General features: G+C 38.6%; 2 protein-coding genes across 3 annotated transcripts; one reads left to right on the top strand and one right to left on the bottom strand.

Annotated features, from left to right (window-relative positions):
• The first annotated feature begins 859 nt into the window (after positions 1-859).
• LOC122640980 (protein SUPPRESSOR OF FRI 4-like) lies at positions 860-15,820 on the top strand. The gene is made up of 7 exons (XM_043834285.1): positions 860-1,229; positions 8,835-8,935; positions 9,537-9,660; positions 10,118-10,545; positions 14,392-14,546; positions 14,670-14,723; positions 15,472-15,820. Exons 1-7 carry the CDS (start codon positions 1,039-1,041, stop codon positions 15,541-15,543), a joined length of 1,125 nt encoding a protein of 374 aa, XP_043690220.1. The 5' UTR covers positions 860-1,038; the 3' UTR covers positions 15,544-15,820.
• A 4,435-nt stretch (positions 15,821-20,255) lies between these two features.
• Positions 20,256-23,262, bottom strand: LOC122640524 (pentatricopeptide repeat-containing protein At1g79490, mitochondrial). Of its 2 annotated transcripts, XM_043833739.1 has the most exons (2): positions 23,021-23,262; positions 20,256-22,960 (listed from the first exon to the last, which is right to left on the bottom strand). In XM_043833739.1, the coding sequence occupies exons 1-2, from the start codon at positions 23,112-23,114 to the stop codon at positions 20,595-20,597; spliced, it is 2,460 nt and encodes an 819-aa protein (XP_043689674.1). In that variant the 5' UTR covers positions 23,115-23,262; the 3' UTR covers positions 20,256-20,594. The 2 variants fall into 2 exon arrangements, with proteins under 2 accessions (XP_043689674.1, XP_043689673.1); XM_043833738.1 differs by having other exon boundaries at positions 20,256-23,262.
• Between the last annotated feature and the right edge of the window lie 4,623 nt (positions 23,263-27,885).

Genomic DNA, 27,885 nt, shown 5'->3' with positions numbered 1-27,885 from the left:
TACTTTATAGCACTTATTATCTACATATATCATATATTATATAACAAAATGTGGATAATATTTAAAGTTTATAATATATATGTGTATTATATCAATATATATTTTATAGTAAAACTTAAAATAGGGTCGGGCCGGGTTGGGCTAGACTCAGTCCGAAGGCCTCAACCCTGGCTCGACCTGACCTTAACTTAGGATTAAAAATTTCAAGTCCTAACCTACCCTCAAGGCGGGTTTGGACCGACAAGACCAAACTTGAACCCGAGTGTAGACGTTTCCTACACCTCATGTTCTCTTTCTAATGGATTGCACTTTCTATCCAAAAAAAAGAAAATGTAACATATAATTAGATCATCTTAGAATTTTTTATTTTGGGGGGGGGGGGTGTTAAAGATCATCTTAAAATCTTAATATGAAATTGGTAAATAGAAAAGAAAAAAAAATCCAAGGCTGTTTGGTTGAAATAAAATGAAGGGGCGGGGGAATTCAGATTTGGGTTTTGTAGCGTGATAGGGTTTATAGCCCACCATCCGATGGCTTACAGTGTTCGGGCACGCAGCCCTACACAGGTAGAGTGTTGGGTTGCTTGTCCGAGTACTGTAAGCCGTTGGATATGCGCTACATTCCCTGTCGCGCTACAAAGGAGCCCAACGCGGGAAATTCTGGGCAAGGAAACCGACAGAATATTCTCTTTGTTTTCTCACTGTTTCCATCTGCATCGGATCTTTCCTTCCTCCATCTAAAACGTTACAGAAGAATCTAACAAGCCCTCTTCCTACTTCTAGTCTAAGTCTAACAGATCAAAAAGTTGCTAAACACCTTTCGCAGAGAGGGAGAGATTTAGAAAAGTTATCTCGAGAGGCCGGGTTTCTAATCTCAGCGACTACGTGTTCCTATTTTTTTGAATCGAGAGTGAGACATAAACCCTAACCCTAATTGAAGCTCGTCGTAAGAGAAAAACCTAAGTTTTCCTTTGTTTCCGAGGAGGGGAGAGGAAGTAAGACAGACTCCTATTTCGGAGAAGGAGATTAAGAAAGGGAGATGGGCAAGAAGAAGAAGAGGCCTTCGAAAGTTTGGTGTTACTATTGCGATCGGGAATTCGACGATGAGAAGATCCTTGTTCAGCATCAGAAAGCTAGGCATTTTAAATGCCATGTCTGTCATAAGAAGCTTTCCACTGCGGGAGGAATGGCCATACATGTTCTTCAGGTTCACAAGGAGAACGTCACCAAGTACTCCTCTAAACCCTAACGTAGAACAAAATAAAAAAACGTTGTACCTGAAGTGATTCGTTTTTTTGTTCTCTTGAAATTGTATCTTGGTACTTTTGCGACAGATATTTAATCCCATTACTTTGCTTGAAAGATTTTCTGGTTGATTACCGTTGCATTATGGTAGACATATGATTGTTTTGGAGGGTTCTTTGTATCCTCTAGAATTGGTTACATACCAACGACTAAAATTGTGATTGTTGGAACTGCGATTGTACTGCCTCTGCATCATGATTTTATCTCTTTTTGCCTCTACTTACTCTCCCTCATACCTTGTACGTGAAAGCAGATGAACTGTATTGCTGCGAAGGCAACAGGTCATCGGACTGCAGATATGCAGTACAAAAGCCATGAAGATGTGTCCACAAGAAGAAGCCGCCATAAGCCTAAATGCTTTCACTTTTATACCAGTTACTATGGTTTTACATACCCTTATGATGGTTGTTCAGTATTGCCCTGTGTTTTGGTAGTTTATCCATCTGTTCTTTCCTACACAATGGGCATAGGATACTCAATTTTTTAAGGATGCTATCTAGGAAATTCTGGTCTGTCTAGTATAACTGGAATTATTAGAGATTGGGAGGGCGTAGTCAACGAAAGATACTGTCCCGGTGTTGGAGGGTTATTTGATGACGGTGGGATTATGGCCAGGTTTCGCTGCTGATACAGATGGCAGAGAGCAACCCACAGTGATTTTTTATCTTATCAGAAAGGCTAGGTTTTTGGTTTCAAATTGACTTGTTTCTATTTAAAAGGAAGTCTAGGTATGCTAATGAGTGGGAAGATCTTAGCAGAACAGGAAATTTTCTCAGTTGGGTTATGTTTTGGGACATCTTTGCTGTTGTAGTCTAGCTTCTACTGAGATCAGGTTATTAAGCTCATTTGTAGTTATACCTTCTGAGTTTAGTGTACTCAAATGAAACCAAATTCACACTCACGATAATTTTGACCTTCCAAAAATAGCCCCCAAGAAAAGGTAATGTAGTCCTAGGTAGGAGTAGTCCCACTAGGAACCAGGGTAATAGGATCACCAAACAAGGCTGCTGGTTTGGCTAGGCAGTTTGGGGCTGTTTAGGGCTAATCTAGGGTTTAGGCTAGGGTTAGGGATGAATGTGATACATGGTAATGATCAGCAGGTCTAGGGGATTAATTTGATATTAAAAAAAATAGGATTTGATTAGGTTTTATAATTCTGCAGATTTAGGGTTAGGGTTTCGGGTTTTAAAAATTAGGAAAAATTACCAAAACTAGGTTTGAAAGTGAGAATTATGACCAGGGCTTGAGGTCGAGTGTGAGGGACAAGGGAATGGAAGTTCGGCTGTGATTTGAAGGGATTCTGACGGCTGAATAAGTCTAGACAGAAATTAGGGTTTTTTGAGTTTTAATGGAGAAGAGGGATTTAGGGTTTTGACTGTTGATTATGGGCAGCAGCTAGGGTCGAGTATAGACAATGGTGAGGGGAGGCTATGGCTTAAGTTTGAGTGATTTCTGATGGAGAAACAGATCTGGACAAGTTGTAGATGAATTAGGGTTTATGAAAAAAAAAAAAAAAAAAAAACTTAAACTCACCACTAGAATCCACCGGCAGCAGCTTGAATGATGAAGGATGAAACCACCTTCATAGAGAGATCCTCCCAACCGTCATGGCTTAAGGAGTCGCAGGAATCCACCCACCCTTTCCACCTTGAAATCCATAAGGATGCACACTCAAAAGAGCATAACAGCAGCAGCAGTCGGCCAACAGCAGGAAACAGTTTTTTAAATTCAAATTTCAATGTGGGGGAGCCCGCCACGATTTACTATATTAATAAGATGGCTTTATGCCAAGTCCTAGTACAAATTAAAGTCTTTTCCTTCAAAAATCGTGGAAGGAAGAGATTTAATCTAACTTAACTAATTTAAAACAGTAAAAGACCTATTTAACCCTACTAACTTAAGTTAAAAGATATCTAACTTAAAATAACTAATTTAAAAGAAGATTTCATATTAGCCAATAGGATATAAGGACCTATTAACTAATAGGAACACTTCACTTAAATTAGACCAATTGAACCAATTGGGTGCAACAAATTCTAAACCGGTTCAATCTAAAAACAGGAAAATAAATTAAGTATTGGGCTAATCCCGTATGCAACCTATATACCCCTAGTTTAGGCTCATTAAAGTGGCCTAATACATAAAAAACCCTTGGGAACAAAGACCCAACATGTATATAACCCAACCCTAGGCCTATTTCTAAAGAAATAGGCCCTATTTGGTGATCATTCTGCATCAACTCTCCCCAACTTGAAAAAATTCGTCCTCGAATTTTGTAGTGATGAAGGGGAATCAACATGTGACCAACAACTTTGACCATCCCCAAACAGAATTCCGATGAAGTAGGAACATTGGGGATAAAATCTCCAAGGCGTGGAGCTTTCTCTTCGAAGAACCATGGTGGCATAACAAACTCTATGTGTTCGCTTTCTGAATCAGCAGCAACTGTGAATGTCCTGTCCATAGAGTCTTCAGTGTTAGCAACCTTCTTATTGAACACTTGAGACACAAGCTTCACCTTTTCAAGAACAGCATCTTGAAGGTCATTGCCTTTCTGTGGAGTGTTTTCAACCACCTCTTCATCTTCTGCTGTTTCCGCTTTGTCTTCTTTGATTTCTTCGACATTGACCACTTCAGTAGGGTCTTCTACATGTCGACTTTCCATCTTTGAAGCTATAGGGGTTGTCTCTTTCTTTTCATCACAATTCACTGCCACTTCAGTTTTATCTTCAACTTGTGCTCTCTCAATTTCCTTTGGCAATGTAAATTTATATTCTCTATACATGTCTTCTTTGTAATCCTTGTGCCTATCCCTGTCTTCCCTATGCCTTCTGTGAGGTTGGTGAACTTGGGATTGGACCTGATATCTGTCCTCATCTAGGGGAATGTTGATGTCCCTATGAGGAGTAACCTGTCGTTGCTCAATCAGGTGCAACCTTTCAGTGATAGTCCTTTGTTTAGCTCTGATCTCTTCAAATATAGCCTTTTGCTCAGCAGTGAACTTCTGAAACATCTTGAACATTGCTGCCATAGGATTGAGTGGTTGTGGCAGCACCGGATTGCCATGTTCAGCCATGTCTCTGATACCAAAATAATGTAGTCCTAGGTAGGGTAGTCCCACTAGGAACCAAGGTAATAGGATCACCAAACAAGGCTGCTGGTTTGGCTAGGCAGTTTGGGGCTGTTTAGGGCTAATCTAGGGTTTAGGCTAGGGTTAGGGATGAATGTGATACATGGTAATGATCAGTAGGTCTAGGGGATTAATTTGATATAAAAAAAATAGGATTTGATTAGGTTTTATAATTCTGCAGATTTAGGGTTAGGGTTTCGGGTTTTAGAAATTAGGAAAAATTACCAAAACTAGGTTTTAAAGTGAGATTTATGACCAGGGCTCGAGGTCGAGTGTGAGGGACAAGGGAATGGAAGTTCGGTTGTGATTTGAAGGGATTCTGACAGCTGAATAAGTCTAGACAGAAATTAGGGTTTTTTGGGTTTTAATGGAGAAGAGGGATTTAGGGTTTTGACTGTTGATTATGGGCAGCAGCTAGGGTCGAGTATAGACAATGGTGAGGGGAGGCTATGGCTTAAGTTTGAGTGATTTCTGATGGAGAAACAGATCTGGATAGGTTCTAGATGAATGAGGGTTTATGAAAAAAAAAAAACAGAAATTAAACTTAAACTCACCACTGGAATCCACCGGCTGCAGCTTGAATGATGAAGGATGAAACCACCTTCAGAGAGAGATCCTCCCAGTCGTCGCGGCGTAAGGAGTCGCAGGAATCCACCCACCCTTTCTACCTTGAAATCCACAAGGATGCACACTCAAAAGAGCAGAACAGCAGCAGCAGTCGGCCTGCAGCAGGATTTTTTAAATTCAAATTTCAATGTGAGGGAGCTCTCCACGATTTACTATATTAATAAGATGGCTTTATACCAAGTCCTAGTACAATTTAAAGTCTTTTCCTTCAAAAATCGTGGAAGGAAGAGATTTAATCTAACTTAACTAATTTAAAACAGTAAAAGACCTATTTAACACTACTAACTTAAGTTAAAAGATATCTAACTTAAAATAACTAATTTAAAAGAAGATTTCATATTAACCAATAGGATATAAGGACCTATTAACCAATAGGAACACTTCACTTAAATTAAACCAATTGAACCAATTGGGTGCAACCAATTCTAAACCGGTTCAATCTAAAAACAGGAAAATAAACTAAGTATTGGGCTAATCCCGTATGCAACCTATATACCCCTAGTTTAGGCTCATTAAAATGGCCTAATACATAAAAAACCCTTGGGAACAAAGGCCCAACATGTATATAACCCAACCCTAGGCCTATTTCTAAAGAAATAAGCCCTATTGGGTGATCATTCTGCATCAAAAGGTGATGGAGAAAACCTTATAGTGACTTAGAAGTCATAACATTGGCCATGTTCCAGATATGCATAATGTCAATCGAGTTCATAGTTCTAAAACTTGCTGAGATCTCGGAAAACTCTAGAATCTCGAGCTTCTCGAGATGAGTTTACATACGGGACACAAAATATGCACAAACTCGAATATCTCGACTGAAATTTCGGTAGTTTATGCTGTCACGTTGAAATTTCGGAAAACTGCTGCAGTCCACATTATAAAAAAGCACCAACTCGAGAACACAATTCAAAATTTCGAAGTAACAAGATAGAAAAGGGGGAAAACCTTGTTTCTTGACTTTTTGGCTACATCATCACTCAATACAACTGGGATACACTACTGGGGGTTGCCACATCACTACAAAGAGATCGATTGTATTGTTGAGAGTTGGGACATGGAAGACTAGTGAAGTAGGGTGTCTATGACTAATGTATTGTTCACTGTTGGGTGTCTATGTAGTATGCATTGTGAACACTTCACGTGGAGGAGTTTGTAGTAGAAACGTTAAGTCTTTAACTATTTTTAAATACTTATTCAATATTATGTGTCTTCATTCATTATTGCATAATTTACTTGTTTTACTTGCCAATTATGTCTCATAGTACTCAAATAATGTGTAGAATAGGCAATTTTACATTAAGGGTTCGCCGTTTACTGCCAACCAAGGATGTGAATCTAAAATACCAAATTGGTTTTTTTATTTTTATTTTTTTAATTTATACCAATTTGAAGATTGAAATATGTTTATTAAGCCTAAAACAAGCTTCCCTTAAAGTTTCGGAGCCAACTGAAGCCATTTGTCCACCGAAACATCATCCCGAAACCCAAAAAAAATGCATAAACTCGCCGAGATCTCGGTCGTGTTTTCGAACTATGATCGAGTTAAATATTGACTTTTTGAAGAAGAAACATCGTGATTTGGAGCTTGAGATGCTTTCTCATCAGACCACCCTGATTGGAAAAGTCAACCATGAGCCTTGTGGTAATCTAGCACCAGATGATCATCACAAATCTTCCTTTGCTCAATGTCATCAAATTCCCAAAGAATTGAGCAAGGGTGAGATAGGTTGATTTGGAAGGATGAATTCGATTATAGGCTCTTCTTCTTCAATAGAGATCTTCACTTGGTGCAGGTCTTTCTAAGTTGACAGCTATATGATATTCGGGGAATCAAATGTTTGGTTTTGGACACTAATTCAATATCTCAGGAAATGGAAATATATTGTGGAAAAATGTTGACATTTTTGTGTAGACATTATAAAATCACCAAAGTGATGGATATACTTCATAAATGCTTGAAATTTAAAGAAAACTTCTGGAGATAATAGAGTAAGAGTTCATAAACATACCTAGAAATGATGCGGATCCGGGGTTCCAAAACCTGACTCAGATCACTTATGGGCCCACTCGAATAATAGATAGCTCAAATCTAAGATGCAGTGGCAATTTCGTGATATACCAAGATTTTTCAAAGGGTTGCAAGGTAAGTAAAGAGGAGAGGATATGATAGGTATTGGTATTTATTGTTGGACTAACTTTGAAGGGTATGTAAACTGTGGACAAAGTAGAATAAAGGAAGATATGAGGGGTATTAATGGAAACTACCAAAGACAAGAGTTGAATGCGACTGGAAGGAGAAGTCTTCTTCTTCCTTCGTGAAACCAGAACACAACACTAATAACTCTTAGTTTCGGTGGATGAAACTCAAGCTATAACAACCAAGCTAAACCTTGGACATTATATAAGTAATTCAAATCCCTTCTAGATGCAAGCAATAATCAGGCCAGAAAGTCCGATATTAGACTATGGAAAATTTTTTGCAACTGAACCTGGCAGTAGCCTCAGATCTGGTTTTAGTTGGAGGTCCGAAACTTGGCTGCATGCTCAATATAAAAAGGGTTTTTGGATCTGGGTCTTGGAGGATTGAATTGCATGTGATGGATGATCTAAACCCCAAATCTCGAAGTGAAATAAAGGAAATCTCATTAGCTACTGAGCTTAGAAATAAAAATAGAAAACTGATAGAGGAAAGAGAAAAGGAACGAATAACAACAGTGTAGGAGGAATAAAAGAAGAAGAATGGAAGAAGGGGGAGAAATGAGGAGAGAGAAGGTCACACAACCTGTGTGGCACCATCTAGGTATCAGAAACAACTCAAATAAAATTCATTCTCAAATCTGAGTAAAATGACTGTTACAAACTTGTATTTAAAGAGGAAATAAAGACTCCTATTTGGAATCTGAAACTGAAATTAAAGTTGATTCTAGCCTGGATTTTAAAACTTAGATAAAACTTGTACTCAAACACTATCGCTACTTAGCCTAAACTAAGAAAAGATTACAAGATAAATCCAATTAATAAATCTAAAGTAAATAATTAAATATCCTACTAAACCCAGAAACCCAATTGGACCTGGTTCGTCTTCATATGAGTCTCCCAACGGGTTTTAGCCCTTTCCAAGAAATTGCTTCTGCATCAAGAAACCATCACATGCACAAAGGAAGCATTTATGATGTTTGGGAAGACCAATACATATTTTCTGGTGTATGTTCTTCATGTTTGGAATAGTAAAGTTCATTCTGCACAAAGGATGAATTTTCTTCTGGATTATCGAGTCCTGTTCCCTGTGATTGTAAGGAAATTACACAATTAATAGAGTATGTAAAATGGAAACTCAATAATCAAATGAACTTTCTTCCTGGACAGAACATTTTTTGTTATTGACAAACTACTGAATAGTGGTGACTAATTGGCTGTAGAAACTGTGTATTTATTGATGGGAGAAAGAACGCTCCCAGGCTGTGTAGTGTACGCTAGCGCCTTCCTTCGTCTGTCTCTCTCCTCCCTCCTATGAAATGACATATCTGCCCCCTACTGTGGGAGGAGAGAGATAGACACAGGAGACGCTAGCATCATACGCTACGCAGCTGGACAGCGGTCTTTCTCCCTTATTTTTATTTTAAGACATGGAAAATGTTCTTCTGTGGATTTTCTTCTATTTGGCCATTAAATTTCTTTGGGTTCGTCTAATAATTTTACAATGGGACTTGGTGTATCCTTAATGTCATTTATTTTGTCATTTTGCTGAATTTCCTTAATCTTGAACAATACAGGGTTCCTAATGCTAAACCTGAAAGAGAATCAACGGAAATTGAGATTTTCGGAATGCAAGGGATCCCACCTGATATTTTAACGGCACACTATGGAGAGCAAGGTAATTTTCCATGAATGTTCATGGAGCAGATGTAAGAAGTTGGGATCTGCATCTTGTGTTGTGTGAGAGTTTTTATTTTTGATGATTTGCTATAGCTTTCTATTCTATATTTGTTTGCAGTCCATGAGGTATCTATGGATGGACATACCTAGTTGTGCCACGTGGAATGGTGATGTGGAAATTCCAACCATTGGATATCTAGGGAATCATGTGTCAAATTTCTGGTTCAAATTCAATCATATACCTTCCCATGTATTGGCATGCAGCCATGCACTTTCGCAGTAGTGGTGGATTTTCAGTGTTTTATTTTGCCACTTGGCCAACTTGGTTTAGGCTGAAACTTTAACATGTGAGCATGGGAACTTGGGGTCCACCTGTCCACAAAATTTAGTCCCATCCATAGATACCTTGTGGAGTTGGTCATCTGTAAACCTGTTCCTTTGTCGAAAGTATCTGGTGTGCTTAAGTATTGCCTTCATTTTTCCATCTATGATTCATATTATTTTATCAAGGAGGATGGTTGATATGTAATGGTTCTTGGTCTGGAGTTAAGCTTTTAATTTACTAAACCTTCTGATGAGTATGAAAAAATTCCTTCCAGATGAAGATGCCCCATCAAAGATGATCAAACTGGAGATTCCAACCCCAAAGCTTGGCAGTATGGTCCCAGGAGCAGTAGGTGTTGGGTTTCCTCCACAGTCCACTCTAGGTGCAATGCAACCAATGTATGCATTTCTTCTTGGATTAAGCATTTCTATTGCTGATTTGAGATGCCACATATGTTTTTTAATTATACCATGTATTTTATTCTTTTAAAGCTGATTCTTGGGATAATATGGCGAGTGTGAACTCTTTTGTTTTCTGGTATGATATCAAATTTTGGTTGAATTAAATGGAAGACATTAAAAATTGCAGTAATAGGTTGAAATGGCTGAAACTGAAGTGGAAATCACAAATATTGAGTTTTGGCCATGACTGAAATCAGAAGCAGAATCAGATTTCAAAATTTGATTCTGCATTTCCTCTAGTATGTATTTAGTTGCTGCATTAGAAATTAGCTGATTAAATTATTGTCCACTATCTTGCGGATATGTATACAAAATGGAATTATTTTTTCTTTAAATTATACTATGTGACCACTTTAATTAACCACTTCTTTTGTTTATTTATCTTTGGCTACAGATACAATTCTGCATTAGCAGTGCCTCCTTCAGGTTGGCCGGTTCCTCCTCGCCCGCAACCTTGGTTTCCACAGCATCCAGCACTTTCAATACCTCCTGTTGCACCTGTGGGATTGGCACAGCAGCCTTTATTTCCTATACAGACTGGGCAGCTTCCTCTTTCGTCCACCACATCTCCACATCAACCACCATTTCCAATCACTCCACCTGGATTACCCTCATCCACCCTGCTTGTTCCTGCTGTATCTCAACCTTTATTTCCAATTAGTGTGAGTGCTACTGCCCCAACTCATAGCTCACCGTTTTCAGCCCCTGTTCTTTCAACGACAACTCCCCCAAGTGCTTCAGCAGAGCTTAAAAGCTTGCTTGACACATATTCAAGTGTGAACACTTCTACAGAAAATATCTATCATGTACCAACTCTTCAAGGTTTTAATTCTCTTCTCGCTTAAGTTCCATATTGTATTTTGTTTAATTTACTTGAATTGCAAGTTGGGATAAGGCTGAGTTTGTTGTTGTTGTTTTTACTTGAATTGCATATTAATACCTCAGGGGACTCTACTTTTTCAATATTTTTTGGTTACACAAATGTTTACACATCCTGAAAATGTTTAGTTCCACATGTTTGTACACTTTTTTATGCGAGTTACTTATTGTGTAGATTTTGATATGTATCACTTTTCATCTTCAAATGCATATATTTCTCCTCACAAGGGTATGGATAAGCTTTGATGCAGATCAATCAAGATGGATCTGCAGGTTTCTCATATCTAATGGCCAGAATTTAAGAAGATAATTTCCAGATTTCAATAATTAGCTTCCAATTAAAAAAATTTCAGAAATACAAATAACTTAAATATTAAATCGATGAGAGAGGGTGATTGATGGTTGTCGTGGATGAGATGAAGTAGGGAAAGTTATATGCTAAAATTTAGGTTCTAAAATTAACATTCGATGGAAGGATGGAGGAGGAAAGAGAGGAGACAAAACTGTTGTGCTGTTCCAATAAGGACGAGAAAAATTAGGAGGAAAAGAAGGGGGAGAGAGTAATGAGAGAAAGAGAGAATCTTCCTACTAAAATTGAGAGAAAAGCCAGCCTGTTCAGTGTTGTACAGGTACTGATAGGTACACTCAGGTACTGATAGGTGGCCACTTTATTTCTTATATAGTGTGGTACAGTGTTTATTTGGACCTTCTGTTGCATCAGCAGTTGTAAACTCGACGTTAGGGCAACATGTGTTTGATTTTCCTCAAACACGGTCCTATCGTCCAGTTTGCTTTGTCGCTGGTCAACCTCTTGGGCCTCTTCGCACTATCACACCATATTTTGGTGTGGTATTGTGCTGAATTGGTTCATCCCGGAGAGCGTTTTACCAATTATGCAGTTCTCGAGAGAAATATTGCCCTTGATTCAATAGCTTAGTTTTGAGTCATTCGAAGGGAAAAGGTCCAGGTGGGCCTGGCCAGTGGTAAAAGATGTAGCGCGTGAGCAAGTTCTGAATGACCCCCTCCCCCCTTGATTGATAAAGCTATCCTTTTCCCCTTATGGGATATATGCTTCATTAAATCCCTCCTCTTACTAGTATTCAATCCCCGCCCTCTTCTCAACCCGCCCGGGGGGGGGGGGGTTACATCTATTTATAGGAAAAATCCAAAGGAAAATCTAGAACTCTTGACAACAACTATTACATTAACTTTACTAACTAGTCAAGACTTCAGTTTTCTAGATTGACATTAACAACTTATAGCCCATGTGGTGTAGGACAGGTTTGGGAAGCCTAGAAAATTATCCTAACTGAAAAGTAGGAACTAGGAATGCTGGGAAGGGTATTCAACTCGTATATCTCAGCATACATGTAAACATTCTCAACATGTGCAATCATAAATAAACAAACAAATCATATGCGCAGAATTTCTTGCCAAGTATGCAAAGGAAATTTTAATAAAAGAAACATAATAGATCAATACCTGCCTTCGCTGTTCCACGGGTTCAAATATTGTGAATAAGTGCAATCACTACCTAACTCCACATAATGTGTCCTCAAGGCCTCCTTCTTGTTGGTAGAAGAATATCCAAGGTATTTGGGGGCTGACATTGAGACAAAAAATGGAAAATTTGGGATTGATATAAGAACTGGTAAGAAATTTAGCAATAATCAGGTCTAGGCAAGAAGGGGAAATTGGGTTTCTTGGAGATTTAGTTAAGGGGCGCAAGGGAATTGGGAATTGGGATTCCATATCTTTCATCGCAATCAGTCCTATTCCAACCAACAGGTATGATTTATTAGAGTTTCTGGAACAAATGGAACGCTCTTAAGAAATGAAAATGGAGGTTGAGAGAAATATGATGGAACAAACAACAATGGATTTGGGGGATCGATCAGGGATGGTTTGCTGTAGATATAGAGTTCAAAACGGAGGAGTGGATAGAAGAAGAAGATAGATTTGTATCTTGGCTTCACACCATCTTGGATTCACTCCAATAATTGCAGTCACTCATGCTGCAGAAAAAGAGAATAATCTCACCAGTTCCAAATTCTTTCATTGTCTTCCAATAATGAGTACAAAGGGCCTCTTAACATCACACAACAAAAAACATTTATTTGCTAAGATAACTATCTTTTTTTTTTGGTAATACCTAAGATAACTACCTATTAAACCTCTAAACAGTTATTTCCTAAAATAACTACCCATATAACTACTCTCACCACTTAACACCACCATAATAGATAATACCAACACTACAACATAATAAGATAATAGTCTGGCCCCAAATAGAAGTACAAAAAAACAATAAAAAACTATACATAATACTAGTCATGATGTGAATCCAGGGCTTCAATAATCCTTATCGGATCACTTGTGGGCCCACTCAAACAAATAAAATCCAAATGCAAAAGAGGCGGCAATTCTGTAAAAAAACTCAAGTTTTTCAAGATGGATGGCACTTTTGTAAAAAAGCGGAATCTTAAAGGCTCAATTAAGCAGACAAGAAAGGATGGACAAGACATGGATTACCAATTAAAGAGTAAGGGTAATATTGATATTAACACAAATTAAGGAGAGACACAAGAGTTAAGAGGAAAGATGGGGGTAATAATGGAAAGACAGAATTAAGGTTTTAAAAAAAGACAAAGATCATCTTTTTCCTTTCGATAAACATCAAACCAGCGGTGAGTGAGTTAGGTTGCAGGTGTGAGAACTCATGCACAAAGAATCGAATCGAGCTGAAACTTCAGAAGATTAATCCCATCTGTCAACCCTCTTAGTTCCGACTAGCTATCACCCAAAGATGCAGTTATGGAGTGAATATGGCAACCCTGAAATCAGATCTGGCGAGAGAACACCCCTGTAAGCCAATAACCAACTGTTGACACATACATGGGACCAACCAAACATATCCTATGACCAGCTTATCTCCCCCTTCACATAGGTAAATTAAAATTACATACATACCCTTGATTACATTATTTATCCTCACATACATAAGTGAAGATCTTGTCCCTCCAATGGGTATCCCAATGCTCCCACTTCAAGCTGCTTTTGTTTGTCAATGCCACTTGATTATAAAATGATGACATCTATTGCAGCAATTTTTTTTAATGTAAGCAAAATTACAGCATGTTTCTGTAGAAGATGTTCTGCCAGTTAATACAACAATAACAACTCCTCAGCATTATCCCAACTAAATGGGGTTGGCTACATGGATCCTTGCCCTCCAATCAGCTCTATTCGAGGTCATACTTGATACAAGGCCTAAGCTATGCATGTCTTTCCTCACCACTTCTCCTAGGGTCATTTTAGGTCTGCCTCTGGCTCTTCCAATTCCTTCAATCTGAATCAAATTGTTCCTCCATACTGGAGCATCCAAAGGCTTCCATTGAACATGGCCATGCCACCTCAAACGATTTTCTCGTAGTTTAAGAAGGTTGCTAAAGATGTTAGAATTGTTTTGTTTTCAATTCAAAGTGAGATGATTATGAGAATGCACTTTTAGGGAGATGGTGTCCAAATTTGAATCTGATTATATCTGATTAAATTTTTTTAATAATACATAATTGTTCCTACTTTATGAAAACATAAATAAATATAAAATATGTATCACATATTAGGGATGAATTTTGAGATAATTATGAGAATGCGCTTTTAGGGAAATTTGCTGTCAAATATGCTTCTTTCTTCTCCCCATTTTATTTTCAATTTATTGTTATGCCAAGTCTTTTCTTCCTGCTGTATGGTGTTTGATATTTTTTATTGGTGTTGCTTTTGCTGTAGGTGGTTCATTTGTCAATTCACATACATACGCTTCAGGTCCAAATACTGGTGGTCCTTCAATAGGGCCGCCTCCTGTGATAGCTAATAAAGCTCCAGCAGGCCAACCAGGAGCTAATGAGGTTTATTTAGTTTGGGATGATGAGGCCATGTCCATGGTTAGTAGTTTCTACTTATTCTGCTTGTTATATTCAATGAATTTATTGATTGAGTAGATGTGATCCAGGTCCCACTCAGTTATGAAAATTTCTGCTGATTACATGTGTTTATTTTATTACCAGGAGGAAAGAAGAATGTCCTTACCAAAGTATCAGGTGCATGATGAGACTAGCCAGGTAAGTTGTTACTGTATCTCCCCTCTTATTCATTCAAATGGATATGCGAGTTGCTTTGCACATCCGAATGGATGGTAAGGCTTTATCTTTGCTGCTTTCAGATTCAATTATTCAGACATTCTTATATATGTTAGAGGTACTTTCAAATGAATACTGGGCCTGAATTTTTTCCATGTTAAATAAGATCAAACTTTGAAAAGATCCTATGGGCCCTTTAATCAAATATCATTCTAGTTCTAACTATGTTGGCCGAGGGGGCATGGTGCTATATTTAACTGCCACTCTGCGGCTTGCAAGCAATTCCCTGGATTTTGTGGGCATCAAAAGATTCAAGTAGGTATTCACATTATCTTTACTGGTAGTTAGTATTTACAAATCTGACAAGCATGCTGTGATCAGCTGGAGGGTTCTTCAACCTAGCATCGGTCCACGCGAAAAAAAATAGTGTATGTATTTGCTTTGTTGAAAATTTTAATCTGTTGGTTGGTATTCATTCTCCCTATGCTTGATTACAAAATGTGGGGGTTTGGGAGGAGTGAGAATATTGCCAACTGGCTTTTTCCCATTCATAGCATTTCTTGTTATCTTTTTGATCGTACAGTGCATTCAGACTTGGCCCAGGTCAGCTTCTGTCACAAGTTTGGTATCTCTTGCATAGAAGTAAACCTTAATATCTAAATTGTCTCTGGAGAATGACTGGTGGTGATAATTTCTATCTGATTTTCAGTAGTATGGTTGTATTTTTCAGATGAACTCGATTGATGCTGCCATTGACAGAAGGATATCTGAAAGCAGGCTTGCTGGTCGAATGGCCTTTTAGTTGCACCATGCCCTGTGGTGGATGAGCTATATAGAACTTCTCCAGAGGGCAAGCATTCTCCTAGAACCATAGACCAGAATCCCAAGAGTAAATCCAGTCTTATTTTGTGTTCTTTTGGGACGACACCACTGGTCACCAAAACTAACTCTCTTGTATTCTTTCAAACGAAGAAGAGTATAGATAGCCATTTTTTTTTCAAAATGTGGGGGTGTCAACTCTGAGAGATGTAATAACGTTTGATAAGTGTTATTGTTCATTGCTTGGCTTTCATTTTTAACTATCCTTTTTTGTTGTAGTGTTTATTAGAATTTTAAGAGTCCTTTTCAACATAATGTATCGTCAGATATGTTTCCTTGAATTGTTCACTCTTTAATCTCAGTCCATTGGGTGTTTTGCAATTTTCTTTTTATGTTCTATTATTGCAGCTGAAGATGAATGGGTGGTTTAAAAAATTTATGATCCCAAAATGGGGCAAATCTGCTGGATTTTCAGGTGGCACTGATTTCTTAGATATTCGAAGTTCTGTTTCTATTTTATAATTGTTGCTGGTGGCTGGTTACGAAGGTGCATGTAGACAAGAGGTACCAAAGACGAGTGCTCAACTCTGTAGGCAGAGTCAAAAAGGGTTGATATGAACAGAATCAAGAATAGCATTTTTCTGGTGTCCAGAATGGGCATTTGCTTCTGGTTATTGTTTCATATCATAATCTGAAAGATGTTTACTGACCTAAACCATGGATGGCCTTAGGAAGTGAGATGTTATCTGCCATACCTGGTGAGTTAACTTGGGGTTGGCTGGGCCCAGTCCGATCCCTGAATCCTTGCTTCAAAATGCAATTCATAGCAGGGTTTAAAAACCTGGAATCGGGATCTGGATGTGTCTTGGCTGATTTCAATCTGGTTCGGGATATATTGCAGGCATCAAAATAATTTCTTCTGCAGCATATTTTAAAGCCTGCATAAGCCTAGAAGAAGCTTATTGAAACGTCCACTTAATTTTACCCAAAATAAAAAAACGTCCATTTAATATAACAATAAGTAGCAAATCTGCAAATAATTTGATAAAAGTTTGGTTCGGTGAAAAATCAGATCTAAAATTATTAGTGATTCACAAAATTTTCAGTTAGATTTTATTCAACACTTTAGTAATCCATTCTTTGCTTTCAATTTCAAGCCACCAATCGATTCAATCGTTGTTATGCCTCTCAGGTTAAGCTCAATGAAAAACTGGTCCTTTGGAACCACATGTTATTGGCAAAAGAACGCTCCTTGTATCATTAATAAACAGCTAGTGGTCCTTCAACTTGCAAGGACACGACACTTATGATGAAAGTTTTACATGGGCTGAAATGCTCGTTGCAGTGCTAAAACAGAAAAAAAGGCCGTACCCAGTGCACAAGGCTCTCTAGCGTTTAGCAGGGTATGGTGAGGGTCAAATGTACGCAGCTTTATCCCTGTTTCCAAAAAGGCTGTTTCCAGGATTTGAACCCGTGACTAAGCATTCAGCAAGTGAGCACTTGACCAACGCGCCAAGCTCGACCTTCTTGCACTGCTAAAACAGAATGCCATGGAATTGATTGATAGAAGCATACCTTCCAATTGTTGGTTGCCAAATGCCACAAATTCGCAAAGATTCGCAAGCACTGTGCTACCAGCATGAACATAATTACTATATCAAGCTTCCATTTCATTTGTTTTTATCTGATCCAGGCAATCTACTCCAGACCAAGCTTGGGCACCTTGGAATTGTCCTCTGTAACATGCAAGCATCAGGGACATTTGGTTCCAAAAAAATTGATTTCTGAGTACTAAATGAAGGTGAATGAAAAATTACACTAATGCCTGGACATAAAATTGTTTCTGAGTCTTACATTCTACATCTGCAACAACACAACAAACCCCTTGGCACAGTTGGGGGGGGGGGGGGGGGGGGAAGAAGAATTGCATCATCAAGTGGGCAAAATTGGCACCTTGTACTACATAAACCAAAAGGCCCAAAGTTTTTGTACAAACACCAAACCAGTTTTCTGTACACTGCAATGTCTTCCTCTTGTGTAAATTAACCTAATAAATCAAGAGAGAGTGCAGTGCAAAGCATGGCCATGAAGGACTTGACAAGCTCTCAGGAATCAGTGATTGCAACTACACGCCAACTTCGCAAGACAAACCATGGTTCCCATTGTCTCTTCAGCATTATGTAAAATGCCTTGGTTAATAAATCTCATCTTGCTTTCTGCTAGTAAAATTTCCCAAGAACAAGAGGAAGCCCTGAACATTGTGCCACAACAGTCAAGAGTGAAGATATATCCTCTCTAATGCTGTAGTTAATATAGTCGAGCACACCCAAGGTTGAGAAGTGATTCTGACATTGACTCCATCCCTGCAAGATATAAAATCAACAATCAACTTTAAGAAGGGGAAAAGAGACATGAAAAGCTATGATCAGCAGGAACAACTAATAGGTAAACTGAAGATATTAAACATTGTTCCTGCAAAGTCACAACAAAATCAACATGAAACGATGCCTTTGGGTTGCAGTACTGAAAGAACATGATGATCAACTCCAGAATTACAAACTTTGGCCACCTATAAAATTCCTCAAAATGTTGCCTTTGGCATGTATGTACAGATAGCCTTGAGCAAAATAAGGCTAAAAATTGACAAAGCCACTGACATATCAGAGTCAAGATGCAGAAGCAGTTCTCTGTTACTCTGCTTCATGATGGTCCTTCTACAACCCGAATTAGAATAGTATATTAAAATAATATCTCAACGGTTTGTACAGCCTATCTTCAAAATGGAAACTGAAGATCAACATTTTCTCAATGGTAACATCGGCAACTTTGCAGGTCTGGATGGTATTCTTGTTTTGGTCAACAAATAGATGCAAACATCATTACATTAATAAACACTCGGTAACAGATTTTTTTTTCAGGGCTATCATCTTTCCTCTTACTTTCATCTTTCATTTTACATTTTTCATTTTCCATTTCTCACTTTTCTTATCTCATTTCTTCATTTTTATCTTCATCCCTCTTACTTTCCTTTCCCTTTGTGAGGACTTCAATTTTCCCTACTTTGTCTTGAAAGGATCTATGTAGCTGACCCTATTTAGTTGGGATAAGGCTGAGTTATTGATGTTGTTGTTTGTAAATTGGATAAGAAATTCGACAACAAAAAAAACCCTCAAATTACCTGCAACAGAACAGAGAGATGGCAATAATTATTCAATGCCATTCTTCTTCCAATATGTGTATTGCTTCTTTGAAATTGGGTTTTGTTACAAAGGTAATTGATGCATTTGAAAATGCCAAGGAACTTCAATCAGAGTCTTGCAGAGTTTAATCCAAGTACTTTTTGGCCTTCCCAGCTTGTATTCCCTTTAGCATCAACTAACCTCGTCAAGAGAATAGCCCTTAGTTGTGGCACAATGAAGTAGACCATAAGTATCATCGAGCTTATTTTCCTTGCAGAGATTGTAAATAACAATAACAAGGGTAATAATATTCATCTTAAAACCTTTCGAAGCCATCTCATCCATCAACTTGAGTGCCTCCTCCGTGTTCCCTGATTCACAGCACCCATTAACAGCTTTTTTAACCCTGTTTCAGGTGGCATGGACATGTGTAGCGGAGACCTGCGAATGCTCCAGTATAGAATGGATAACTTGATTCAAATTGAAGAGCTAAAAGAACCATGGGTAGGCCTAAAATGACCAGGAGAAGTGGTGAGGATTGATTTTTCATATCTAAGGACTGTTACAAGCATGGTTTTAAATAGAAATGACAGGAGAAAAAGGATCCATGTAACTGACCCCATTTAGTTGGGATAAGGCTGAGTTGAATTGAATGTGGCCAAAAGTATTTGATTGCCCTGCACTTGAGGTAAAGTTCATCCTTGGTTGTGGTGTTGCTCTTTGTCATTTCATGGTTAAAATGGCAAGCATGACGCACAGTCTACTTGAATTATGTCAGACTATAACTTAATGCAACTTATAATTTGTAAAGGAGATGAGGTTCCCTGGTACATCTCGCAAATTAAATGAAAATACTTCAACTTGCGGAGCAGGAAAAACACATCATAAATAAGTATACGCTTATTGAAAATAATATACACTAGTGGTTCAAAATAATAAATAAATAAACCTGTTTGTTGACTCCTAATCTGTCTCTATCCAGGTAACAGATCTTCAAATTGAATAATTACACTTGCATGTCCAGTATATGAGCGAAAAGTAAAGAAAAACAGATGTTAGAAAATCTAATCTAGTAAGTTGCAAATCTTCCATGAGAAATATCTTAGCATACATTAGTGTCACAAAGGTTTAGACCATACTTACCAACACATTGATATAGTTTCAAGAGCGAATGCACAATATTATTTGGAAATTTTAAAGAGAATGTATAATTCAATGAGGTACCTGTGGTAGGCTGCGTATTTGGTCTGTCTTCTGATTCTATTCTATATTCAAGTACTCCAATGCCAATATATACCTCTTAGTAATCTTTCAAGAGAGAAAAACGAGACTGACAGTGTACTTCAGTCCAGTATAAATATAAAGACAATAATGATAATCATTAAAAAAAAAATAAAACTGAGAAGCCAATATATCATTCGAATTGAAGAAAAAACATGTTCAGTATCATAACGTTTGGAACACCAGCCGGATCCAAATCTTTGCACCTGCTAAAAGAAGTAGGCATCATTGACACTCACTATGAAGTAAGTCAATAGATAAATGAAAACCCCAAAAACAGCAAATTGTAACTTCTTCTGATAAGACCAGGTAATCAGACTCCCGAGACTTAATTTCTCTGTTCTTAAGAAAAAAACAAAGAGTCAATCACAGAAAAGTGAAACATTACTGTCAAGCACACAAGCCTAAGAAAACACAGACTAATAGCATAAATAGAATATGATGGATCTGAAAACCATCAACTGCAAAGTGAAAATTGAGGAATGGAAACACAAAAAATAAAAGAACAGCTTCTTTCATTTCTATTTTCTTCAGTACAAAGCATATAATAAAATATCTTGACTACTGTTATTTGTTACATGGCTTTCCCCATAACTAGCGGTTTAGGCGGAGATAGCGATCTAATTTCCGGTGCTGAACTTGGAAAGAGAGTGTTAAGCTTGTGCATGAGAATATCAGCCCTAGAAGGAATTTCATTTAGAAGAAATTGTTGAACAATCGGCTTCTTAAACCACTCTAAGACAGAATCCCCTGGGCATCTCAAAACAACCTTACTGACCTCAAACGGTGATTGTACTGAATCTAGAAGCTGTGCTATCACAATCTTCAGGGTGGGTCCTGTAACTAATTTGATTCGTCTTGGGACAACCCCATAATACAACATCCGCTTCCTGAACCTATGAAGAGTGTGCACAATAGCAATGAGAGCAGCCCCCACAGATAAGTTTCTGACATCCAGTGACCAGGCAATATGCTGATCAAAGACTATCGCCTTGGGAAAGAGCTTATTCTCATAGGCAACCTTCCAGACACACCGAGCTCGGTTTATTTGTCCCATGAGCACAAGATAGTTAAGGAGAACATTAACAAAGTACCTGGCAGCACCCTCTTCCAGCTCATAATCAATGCCCTGGAAAAATTCCCTCACAAACGATAAAACTGGTTGCTTTCTCTGTTCTGGGCCTGTAAAGAGCCCACACATGAAAGAGTGCCCCTTGTGTTTTGTAGCACTCAAGATCGACATCAAATGCCTCTCATTCTGTTCATCTTGGCACCTTACGAGATGGGCCAGGATTGATGTATACAAAATGAGATCAACCTTTGCAGCAGAATTTACATAAGTCTCAAGAAGAGGTTTAGCTGATTCATACAAACCATTTTTCATACATGATTCAAAGAGCTGCCTGATGATAAAATTATTAGTTCGAATGCCAGATGCACCCATGAAACGCAGCCACCTCAAAGCAAGATCAACTGACCCATCCTTAATGTAGATCATCAGAACGTCACTGGCACTCACATCAACAGAAAACCCCATGGCTTTCATCTCAAGTAAAATCTTGGCAGCCACATCCACAAGCTTCTTATTTGCTAGGACTGTCAAAAGGGAAGTATATGTGCCTAGACCAGGTCTCAAACCTGCATTGGTCATAGAGTTATAGAGCTTCATGGCTGAGTCCACTTGTCCAGATGCAGCATGCATTTCTAAGAGACAAGAATATGTGGACGGTGTAGGTAGAAACCCTGCTTTATCCATATCTGAGAAAACTGACATTGCGATATCAAGCTTTCCAGACTTTGCATGAGACTCAACAATCATCGTGTAGAGCCCATAATTGGGCCTAAACCCAGCTTTCTTCATCTCATCCCATATCCTCAGACCCGTATCTAGTTTACCAGCCTTAACAAATGACTCGATCAGAGACACATACATTGTTGCTGATGGCCTAATGCCAAAACCCTGCATTTCCATGTACACTTTCATTGACGTGTCCAACCTCCCAGCTTTCCCCATTGAATCAACTAGAGATGCAAAGATGGGATAGTTGGGTCGAAATCCATTTTCTTTCATCTCTTGGAAGAGCTTGAAAGCAGCATCCAGACGTCCAGATTTTGCCAGGCTCGGTATCATCAGTTCATAGGTTGACCCATCCAATGAGCAACCAGCTACTTCCATAGCCTCATATATCTCGAATGCCTTATAAGGCAGACCCTTGTTCAGAAACAGTGTTATAAGTGAGTTGTAAGTCTGGGTATTAATTTTACATCCCGAGTCTTGAAGTTTCTTGAAACAACAGAAGGAAACCTCCAGTTTCTCAGCCCTAGCTAGATGCTGAATCACCTGATTATATGCCATGAATGACGAAATTCCTGTGTCACCACATTCTTTAATCATCTCATCGAACAACGACTGAATTCCTTCAAAATCTCTAATCTGATTCAATCGTTCAAACAGAAGAAGATAACTCTCATCAGTCGGGCAATACCAAGATTGCCTCCTTGCCCATCGGAATAAGCTCAATGAGGCCTCCGATTCTCCGATCTCTTTCAACGCCTGATTTAGATGACCCATGTTCGGAACAAAATGGAGCTTATCCAATTGGGTCTCCATTTCAGGTCCCCATTTCCATCTCTTCACAATCTCCACAATTTTGGCAACAGCCGAAACATTCAAAAACGGTTTTTTTAATCCACCAACCATGACATGACCATCCAGCCCAGGCTCCACCGAACGGATTCCCTTCCCAGAGAAAATCACCTCACCCGATTCATCCAAATAAACCAGGTCTTCCGTCCACTCACTGGAATCATCACTGCTCTTTCCTGAACATAAATTCCTGCAGAAACTACGGTTTTGAATAGAAATTTTTGAGGTAATCCAACTGGAATACTCCTTAGGTGCTGAAAGTCTAAATTTTCCGCAATAATAGATATGGGTTTTGCAGCGGGAATCGGAATTCTTAGTATCCATGATTCCACCAAAGGGAAGAAACGGAAATCCATAGTTAGAGTTTTCCCTAAGCAAGTGGAGATTGTTCAATCCATTGGTTGCCCGTTTGAGATTTCGATGGCAAATAATACTCCGATAAATCATTGCTATAGTCTTAATTACAGAAACGAAGACCTCTCCATAGTAAGATATTAGCAGGAAAAGAAGAATGAATACCAGGGATTTTACTCAAATGCTTACCTTCGTTGCACCACCACAATTCTCTTCTTCTCTGAGGAGAGAGCCTGAGCGCAACCAGTTCTGTACCAGCAAAAAGAGGCGCTAAAAATTTAGGGTGGGATAGGGTCGTCGGTCACAGGACTCGAGCTCAAAAGGTTCACCACTCGGTACTCACAGGGTCACACAGCTAACTATAAGCTTCGTTTTTTTTTACCAGGTAAACAAGCCGATTCGAATCGGACTGACCTTGTACGGCAACTTAGGGTTTAGGTGGGGTTTTGCCGATTTCCTTGGATTTTTGGCCGATTTCGATCCAATCCCCCGATTCCATACTTTTGTTTTTTAAAACCCTGAATCCAAATTGTAACATTCTAATAAGTTTCTAACTGTTTACCAAAAAAAAAGTTTCTAACTCGGCAAAGAATCACAAGACTCAAAACAACTCGGTCAGAATTACCCCTGATTTCATGTGGTGATTTCTATTTCAGAAATTGTTTGGTTTGATTTTTACACTTTATTTCAGTGATATAGAAATTAAATGGAATATAATTTCTAAAATAGATCACCATTTCAATGTTGAAATTGAAATTGATTTTGCTCTTGCTTTTTAATGACCACATGGTTAATTTGATGGGCAAAACAGTAATTTTATATTAAAAATAAAATACCACCCTTATTCTTCTCTTGATGGCACCACCACCACCTAATCCGAAAGAAATATAGAGAAATTTTTTTTTCAGGAATTGAACTACCAATTAAATTTCTTATTCTTGAAATATTTCAGATTAATACAATCAAACAATTTCAGTTTCTTGACAAAAAATCTATTTGTTAATTATTTCATGAAATCAATCATAAAATTGAAATAGAAATCATAACAAATCTAGCTTAAGAAGAAAGCAAAGAAGGATAGACATTTCAATTACCAATACCAGGTATTTTGCTTGGTTGCAAGAGAAATAGAAGGGGAAAAAAATCAAATCAATACAAAGATGAAATTTATTGTAATAATTACTTTGCATGATTGGTGTAAGTAACTCCAAGTAGACCAAAATTAGTCATTAAACTTCACTTTATTTTGCAATCAAATTTGTTTTATTTGAAAAAATACATTTTCCAAATATAGTAGGAGTTTTGGATAGGTTATACAATCACAATTACAAAATTTCTTTTTTTCTTTTCAAAAGTAATCTCACTTTTTAATTTTGGCTTTTAGGGGGCTGGGGGAGTTGGGGGGGGGGGGGGGTGAGGACCAAGAGGCTAATAAGTAATTCACTTTCCTTTACTTGCCATCAAGTAGTTTTCCTTTATTATGTAATTTTTTTTTAAAACAAATAGAACTAGAAAATGTAATAAAGAGGAAAATAAACCCTAATTGAAAAGATGATGTATTTAATTTTTGGGAAAATGAATGCTAATTGGTTGTTGGGCTCGTGTGTACCTGCGTTCAGATATAGCCCAACACAAAAAGACCGAAGCACCCCCTAGAAAAACAGAAAGGACCAAGGTTGTGCCGTTCTTTTCACTTTGGGCTGTGTTTGGCACAAGTACACACCGTGCCCAGCCACCGGTTAGCATTCATTCTCCCTTAATTTTTTTGGAGCATAAAATAAATTTATTTTGAATACATTAACAAATAAATATTCTAATAAGCACCGAATCCCAAATGCCTGACAAATACCCTTTCTATTGCTGTCCAACCTTCTATTTTTTTTTTTTTTGGGTAAAGTACACATACCCCTTAGAATGCACCCAATATTCCTCGTACCCTCCTAAGCAGCTCAATATTCCATGTACCACCCCTCAATATTCCACGTACCACCCCTGTTTTACACCCCAGATGCCATTTAAGTCTACAGCAGGTATTAAATGCTATAAAATGACCAAACTACCCTTTCTTCTATATTTTTTAAAATTTGAAAAGACCTAATTGCCCTGACCTATTTGCTAAAATTTGAAAAGACTAAAATGCCCTCATCTTCTCCAAATCATCATCTTCTTTTACCTACGCACCACCACCACCACCACCAGTAACACCATCACCATCCCACCATGAAGCCCCACCTCACTGTCTCTCCTCCCCTCCTCTACTTCCTGCTATAAAATGACCAAACTACCCTTCTTCTATCGCTTCTACCTCCACCTCCTGTTTTCAATTACTCTACACCCCATTGCTCCCCCCTCGGCCGCCGCCGCTTCGTGCATCACTTCAAAACCAGGAATTAGTGGCGCACGCTGCCTCTGGTACTCAAACGATTTTGCCCAATCAGAACGATAACGAGGAGCAAAACCAAAACCTAAAGGCGGCTTCTTCGCCATAGATGTCGTCATCTCTTGTCTAAACGAGTTCCCAATTTCGATTTCTGGGTTCACAAAAATAAAAAACATCAGCCGAAAATTCAAGAGGTAGGATTTTGTTTTGGGGCTGTAACTACAACTGCTGTTCACGTAGGAACTGTTGCTGTTGACCGGTGGAACTACCCAAAATTTGATCCGTTTGAGTAGGCAATCGTGCGAAAGGGTCATTCTCTACATCCCACATCGATGCTGTGGAGTCGTCGGATTTCTGCACACAGAACATCGGGGTCGCCTGAAACGTGGGGAGCGAAGAGAAACCAGGGTCGCCGGCGACGAGACGATGGTTGTCTCTATGTTATCTCCGTGAGCGGTGGTGTCTCTTTCACCACTCGTGTCTTGTAAGAATGGGTTGTGGGCTGCTGGAATGAGACGTCTAAGTCTAAGTCTCCTTCAACAGAAACCAGTGTCGCCGGCGACTGGTTGGGTTTTTTTGACACCCCTAGTACTGGTTGAACTGTTACTTTGTATGGTGTTGAGCCCTCCTCCATCCCCATTACATCTCAAAACTCAGGCAAAAAGGAAAGTACAATGCAATATTTCAGAACTATTTGCTCACCTTATATACAATGGTTTACACCTTAAGATTGAGAGAAAGAAAGAGAATCTAATTCCATGTCTCCTCTGTTGACTCCACCATCCTCTAACTCTACTGATACAAGAATAGAAGAACATAAGAGATAAGCTCTGAGATGGGTTTTTTTTTTTTCCGTTTCCCCTGTTTTTAAGACTTACACCTATAAAGCAGCAACTACATGAGACCTCTGTGTGGAATTAATGGTTAAAGATCTAAACAAACTGCTGGAATCATCCGACGACTCCACAGCATCGTCCAATTGGGATTGTTTCTCAAATTGGTCTTGATCTGTAAAGATGGATGGGCTCGTGCCCACACTGACCGGATCCTCTTCCTCGTCTAATGGCACTGAAGTCTCGAGTTGCTGCTTCTCATAAGGTTCAAGCCTTCCAGAATTCGATGCCGATGATTCACCCGGCGGTGGCGGTGCAGGGAGAAGCAGGGGAGGGGGCTGGAGCGTTGATTTTGGATTCCCAGCAGGGAAATGATTTTGCTGCTTGATCTTTGAGGAACTCTCGCAACGCGACTATAAGCTCATCGGCGATCTTTTGAACACTCGGGTACTCCGCTGTACGCCCAACCCCCATATTCTTGCACGAGGTATAGAATTCGAAAAGCTCTTCGAATTGCTTGGAGACCTTAATCCAGGTCAGGAAGGCATCAACGCAGGACTGGTACTGCAAGTGAAAGAAGCTATCGAGGAGAAGCGTGAGGCCATCGGAGATATCGCGGTAGACATCGAAGCTCTCCTGAACGATGGAGTAAAGAGAGATGTGCACTAAACGGCTAGACTTGGCAGCGCTGGTAAAGGTGGAGGAGTTGAAGGTGGTGCTGGAGGTGGGGCTTCACGGTGGTGATGGTGTTAATGGTAGGTGGCTGTGGTGGTGGTGGTAGATGATTTGGGGAAGATAAGGGTATTTTGGTTTTTTCAAAATTTAACAAATAGGTCAGGGTAATTAGGTCTTTTTAAATTTTAGAAGGGATAGAAGAAGGGTAGTTTGATCATTTTTTAGCATTTTGCACCTGGTGTAGACTTAAATGGCATTTGGGGTGTAAAGCAGGGGTGGTATGTAGAATATTGAGGGATGCTAAGTGAAATATTGAGCCGCTTAGGGGTACAAGGAATTTGGGTGCATTCTAGGGGTTACGTGTACTTTGCCCTTCTTTTTTTGGGGGTTCCAAACCTTCCAAATTGACAAAACTATAAAGACTAGAATTAATAAGTAATCTGCAACCCAAAACAAAGAGTTCTTACCACCAAATGGAATGGACAATCAAAGAAATAACAAATTGAAGTAAATTGACTTTATGAGATAAAAAAAAATGACAACATATTTAGTTAAGAGAGAGGAATTACATACTACTGTAATAAGATTTCAGCTCAAATTTTGATCAATAAACTGAACGGCAAAGGCTAAAGTTCTGCATTTTGTAAGTAGTTTGTCAAAATAATTAAAGATCCTGTAGACCATTACGAGTCTTTATGGGGTCTGATTATTGAAAAGACAATTTAGATTTAAAAACTTGATAATTTAATGCCAAGAATGGAATTAATTGATGTTGAAATGAATCCAGGAATTTGCCTTCACGAGCCAAAACAGAAACTATTTGAACCAAGCCTGAACACAATCCCTATGATTAAAACTACAAACACTTGCATTAACGTAATCTGCCAGGCCAAATAGAAGTCCTAACACTGAACAGAATGAACAATCAAAGAAAGAATAAGTTGAAGTGTATGGGCTTAAAAATGACATCTTGAGA

The sequence above is a fragment of the Telopea speciosissima genome, chromosome 9 (assembly GCF_018873765.1).
Source record: "Telopea speciosissima isolate NSW1024214 ecotype Mountain lineage chromosome 9, Tspe_v1, whole genome shotgun sequence".
NCBI lineage: Eukaryota > Viridiplantae > Streptophyta > Magnoliopsida > Proteales > Proteaceae > Telopea > Telopea speciosissima.
Note: the sequence above shows the minus strand (reverse complement) of the source record. Positions and strands in the feature narration are given on the sequence as shown.

Excerpts from the sequence above, each read along its gene's own strand:
- LOC122640980 (XM_043834285.1), top strand. The coding sequence starts at position 1,039 with ATGGGCAAGAAGAAGAAGAGGCCTTCGAAAGTTTGGTGTTACTATTGC. Across the intron at positions 1,230-8,834 it reads CACAAGGAGAACGTCACCAA|GGTTCCTAATGCTAAACCTG; the intron begins GTACTCCTCTAA and ends TGAACAATACAG. Across the intron at positions 14,724-15,471 it reads TGCATGATGAGACTAGCCAG|ATGAACTCGATTGATGCTGC; the intron begins GTAAGTTGTTAC and ends TGTATTTTTCAG.
- LOC122640524 (XM_043833738.1), bottom strand. The coding sequence starts at position 23,114 with ATGATTTATCGGAGTATTATTTGCCATCGAAATCTCAAACGGGCAACC.